The sequence below is a fragment of the Rhagoletis zephyria genome, unplaced genomic scaffold (assembly GCF_001687245.7).
Source record: "Rhagoletis zephyria isolate East Lansing unplaced genomic scaffold, Rhagoletis_zephyria_1.1 Rzeph_scaffold_02467, whole genome shotgun sequence".
NCBI lineage: Eukaryota > Metazoa > Arthropoda > Insecta > Diptera > Tephritidae > Rhagoletis > Rhagoletis zephyria.
Genome location: NW_016159551.1, coordinates 77,276 through 82,514, shown reverse-complemented (window position 1 = coordinate 82,514; position 5,239 = coordinate 77,276). Strand labels below are relative to the sequence as shown.

Below are 5,239 nucleotides of genomic sequence, written 5' to 3'. Positions count from 1 at the left end.
TCTTCCACTTTTTAAAATCAAGTTCAAGGCCAAGGATTTTCCAGTTTTTAAGTTATTTTATTAAATTATTTTATTCGATATTTCGCCTTTCATCGAAAAGCATCCTCAGGAATACGTATAATTTGTCAAATAACAAAAAACATGTAATCTTATTTCTAAATACTGCCGCGACCGTCTTCTTCGTCTTCACAAGCTGCACTGATTTCTGCATTACTTCTTCATACGTTTTTTTCCCATTAGAAGTCGATAGCTTTGAGCGAGTCCATCGGTGTCTGTTTTGTGGTTTATTCTTTTTTCTGATGTTGTTTTCATAATATGGAGCATCTCGAGAGTCATTCGCTTGTGATAATTATCCTCTCTCTGTAACACACGCACATTATCAATATCAGCTTGGTGTTGTTCTCTCGCACAGTGGGAGGTTAGTGCAGTTTTTTGCGAATTGTTGCATCTGATTTTTAAATCTGATTTATGGCCGGCGATTCTAGTTTTTAATTTTCTTTTTGTGGTCCCAATATAATACATTCCACAGGGGTTGGTCTGATTTCCTTTACATTCTATTTGATAAATTAGATTTGATTTCTCCATTTTGTCTGTTTTAGACTTTAGTTTGGTAAATAGTGATTGTAATGTGTTATTTGTTTTGTGAGCTATTTTGTGGTTAATGTTATCAATCCAATTTGCTTTTTCTAATCTTTCAGACAGGCCTGGAACGTATATCAAGGACTTAAATATTGCAGATTGAGTTTTCTCAAATTGCGGATTTTGTTTGTTTTTATCCATTAATTTTTTTATAGTCTTTCTTGGGAAGTTATTTTGATATAAAATGTGTCTAATTTTGTTGTAGTTTTTTTCGTGGAAGCTGTGGTGGCTGATGTTTATAACTCTATCGATGAAATTTTGTGCTGTATTTATTTTGACTCTTTTGGGATGTTGTGAGTAGAAATTTACTAGCCGTCCTGACGATGTCGGTTTTTGATACCAATCCAGAATTATTTTATTATCCTTCCTAATAATAAGGGTGTCAAGGTATGGGAGTCTGCCATTGTTCTCTTTTTCCATCGTAAATTTAATAAGATATTGGAGATATATTTGCAAAGTTTCGAAGATGGAGCATTAACTGAGGAACAAATTGGTCTAAGGGGGTAATTTTCTTTTCTTTTTTTTTCAAAATCATTGATAATATTTTCGGCGGAGTTCACCAAAATCAAAAAGGAGTTATTTATTAAAATCTTACGTTTTTGTATACAAGATAGTAGATATTTTCAATACAAGGACAAAACCTATCAACAGAAAAAGGGTTTGCCTATGGGTTCTCCGGCATCACCGATTGTGGCAGATATTGTAATGGAAGAATTGTTAAAAAAATGTGTACAAAACAGTGATATTAGGATCAAGATATTGACAAAGTATGTGGACGACCTCTTTGGGATTAAAAGGTAAAATATTACTTTACTATTCATGGGTACCAAGAGAAGGTTCTCAAACAATGCTTTCCGTATATACAAAATGTTGTCCCTTAGGATAAGTGTTGCCACTTATTTCCAATTCTACACAATTTATCTTCAACACCGCAATATGAATATCAAATGAAAGGTATTGTTGCGAACTTTGGTCAGAAAATATTTCCCATCAGGGTTGCCACGCTTCTATTTAATAAAGGTTAAAGTTTTTATTTTATTAAGTTCGATCAGCATTTTTTCATGTATACACAGTACATATACGCTCAAGATATGTACTATTCATTCCAGCGTATTTCGGAATAGGGTTGCCACCTGAATTTTGGATTAAAAAATTTACTTAATAGATATCGAAATCAATATTTTTTTCCAAAATATTTTTTTAAAGCTATCCAAACCTTGAAAACTTTAAAAAGTATATGCGCTCCGGGCAAAGCTCGGCCATCCTGGTACTACCTAATAGCATTCCGATCACCACTGCGATTGTCATCTTCTAGTTGGTGTTTTAACGCCGACACATTGAGCACCGCAGCATCGGGTGTGGCCCCATGATATCTTGCGTACATATAACGAATTTTAATGCATTATCACGAACCTGTCACGCGAATAAATAAAAATCAAACCAATAAGTAATTCACTTCAAAGGATTTTCTTTCGAAACACTTTGTATCATTGCATTTAAGTTTGTTTTTGTTTATCGGCCTTTAAATTGTATACTGATGTAATTTTCATTTGATAAGCTCGAGGTCCAGAGAAAACATAAAACACAGGTTTTAATTTCAATAATTTTTAATCTTCAGGACTGTAAGTATACATAAACACATTGACTTATTATTAACCTGTAAAATTATTGTGAAATATAAGATAACCACAACTTACACTCTTCGTTGAGCCCGGTCGACTGATTAGGAGTACAGAATTATAATTTAAGTAAGTGAACTTTTTGGGCAGAAGAGCCTAAGAATAACAAAATAAACAATTGAGAATACCGTAATTGTAAACAAAAATTATGTATCAACAACAATACACTGAACATTGAATATTAGGCAAGTGAACATAAGCATAAGAAGTAAACAATTTGACCATAGCGTACTTATAAACAAAAAACATACAAACAACAATACAAGCAATATTGGACAATAAGACGTAAATATGTACATATGAAATCACAGCATTAGCTCTGATCCCATACTTTTCGTGAAAAATCCTGTTAAACTGTCAAACAGCAAAATTACTCTCTGAGAGTAAAAAGTGAGTAACAACAAAAAGTACGGGAACAAAAAAACCATTTTTCCTGTAAAAACGTCAACCAGTGATTGCTTGACACTTTTCATGATTTTACCAGAAGAAAAAGTTCGGGTAAAATCTTGCAACTTCATTCTCTACACAACTCTCCAAAAGTCGCTCTCATTTACAGGATTTTGGAGGACTTCGGAGTACGAGAACATTTTTCCTGCAACTTCCTGTAAGTTCGTGCAAAATCCTGTAAGTGCATGGAGTACTGGATCAGAGCTGTTGTGTTGTTCTTCGGAGGACTGTTTGGAAAACGAAACAACTGTTGATTGTCGAAGAAGGGGATGGAACACCTACGTTGAGGATTGTTGTTGTGAATTTAAAATCAAATTGCAATACACATGTGCACAATTATCTGTGTCCGTTTTATAGATGATCCTCTTGTCATTAGGACTGTTCATTATGTGCATTATTTCCAAAATAAAGCGTTTATTATAATTCTTATCTTCTTGAAGAATGCCAACATTATCAAAATCGGGATAGTGTACCGTATCCCTGCAGTGAGCTGACAAGGCCGTCTTACTGTCCGTTGAATTGTTCCTTAACCCTAGAACACACACCCAGAAAATACCACGTAAACACACACCCGGGATACGTTTGTACCCGGGACCTTATTTTGCGGTTTTTTTAATGCTTATTCAACCGATTTCTATGATTTTTTTTTTGAAATGTATATTTTAATATATAACAAGTATTTTGTCTTTTGTTTCATTCGAATATTCCTACTGGTTCCAGCGATATGGGCAAATAAAGTCAGGACATGCAACAGTGGATTTTTGTTTTTGTTGTTGTCCTGATAAATGCAAAACAAAATAATATAATTTATAATAATATACTTGTAGAGTAACAACGAATACACATTTTGGTTTTTATTTCATTGAAATATTCTACCTGGTTCAAAAGATATGTGCAAAAAGGTCGCGCAAGGTATGGGTACGTAGGTAGCAAATACACTGGTATAACTGGTTTTTGTATTTTATATGCAGCTGCAAGGGTTGTTTTCACACGAGGTGTTGTTATAAATGCTGCCTGTTGATATTTTCATTATTGTTTTGGTGCTCAAAATGTAAGAAGTGAAAATATAAGTGAAAATAAATATAACTGAAACTATAAATAACTGGATACGAAATGCTTCAAGAAGAAACGAATATTTATCAAGTGCAGCATATAGAAGGTAAAAAATGTAAAATAAGCAACAATGTAAACATATACTAATTTTTTTTATTATGCAGGCTAACTGAGGAACAGCGAGAATCATATATACAATCTTTATTTGATGAAATTTGTGACGATGACGCTCCCTATGCACTTTGACTCAGAAGATGAAGAAGAAATTCAAATCAATGACATTGAAATTGCTGATGAGATGCTGAAGTTTCGCAAAGTGCCGCAGAAGTATTACCTGATTATGCGGACTATGTGGATGATGAAGAAGACGATGAAGAAGAAGTAGAAGAAAATAATGAATTACCTGCTAGTGCCGAAAAATTTGTTGCACGTGATGGTACGACCTTGCCAGTTGCAGAACTGCTTCTCACCTGGAAACTCACGATCGTTGGAACTTTGCGCAAAAACAAATCATATATTCCTCAAGAAATGAAGCAGAACAAAAACAGGACAATTGGTTCAACGACATTTGGCTTCAAAAATAAGTGACAATGTGCTCTTATGTTCCCAAAAAAAATAAAGCAGTAATTTTGCTTTCGACCATGCATAATGATGCTGAAATAGCTGACAGTGGGAAACCTGAAATAATTGAATATATAATCGTACCAAAGGTGGTGTTGATCGAATGGACACAAATGTTTGCGGAATATCCAACACAAAGACAAACAAAACTATGGCCACTAGCGATGTTCTTCAACATGTTGGACATTACAGCTCTTGCAGCCTACATTGTCTACGATTTGAATAACCCTATGTTGCCTTGGAGAACAAACAACAAGCGTAAGCAGATCCTGCGCAGCTTGGCTGAAGCATTGTGTATGCCCATTATTGAAGCCAGAGCCATAAATCGTCAAGTGACGCGAAATTTTTCGACTAAAATTGCTATTGAAGCATATTTCAACCGACCGGTGGAATCAAAGGTGTCAACAGCAGCATCAACATCTGCCGCAGCGCGCACGCCAAAACCTGTGTCCGGATCTTGCTATTTATGTTACGCACAAGAGGAAAAACGCCGTAGAAAAACCAGAAAGCTGTGCGACAAATGTAAGAAGCCAATGTGTCTTGAACATTCGGTCACATCAACAAATTGCTCTATTTGCCATGATTTTCCTTAGATATAAGATGCATTTTTATAATAAAAGTCAATAATATAATGTGTGAAATGAATATTTTTAATTTTTCAAATAAAAAAATAATATAAAAAATGTTTTTTTTTTGTTATTATGAGGATTTTTACTATTGGGGTACAAACGTATCCCGGGTGTGTGTTTACGTATATAATGTGTTTGGAAGGCTGTAGCTCCTGTAGCGGTATAGAGGTA

General features: G+C 34.4%; 1 protein-coding gene across 1 annotated transcript; it reads left to right on the top strand.

Annotated features, from left to right (window-relative positions):
• The first annotated feature begins 4,459 nt into the window (after positions 1-4,459).
• Positions 4,460-5,032, top strand: LOC108366961 (uncharacterized). Its single transcript, XM_017621466.1, has one exon. The coding sequence runs from the start codon at positions 4,460-4,462 to the stop codon at positions 5,030-5,032; it is 573 nt and encodes a 190-aa protein (XP_017476955.1).
• The last annotated feature ends 207 nt before the right edge of the window (positions 5,033-5,239 follow it).

Excerpts from the sequence above, each read along its gene's own strand:
- LOC108366961 (XM_017621466.1), top strand. The coding sequence starts at position 4,460 with ATGCATAATGATGCTGAAATAGCTGACAGTGGGAAACCTGAAATAATT.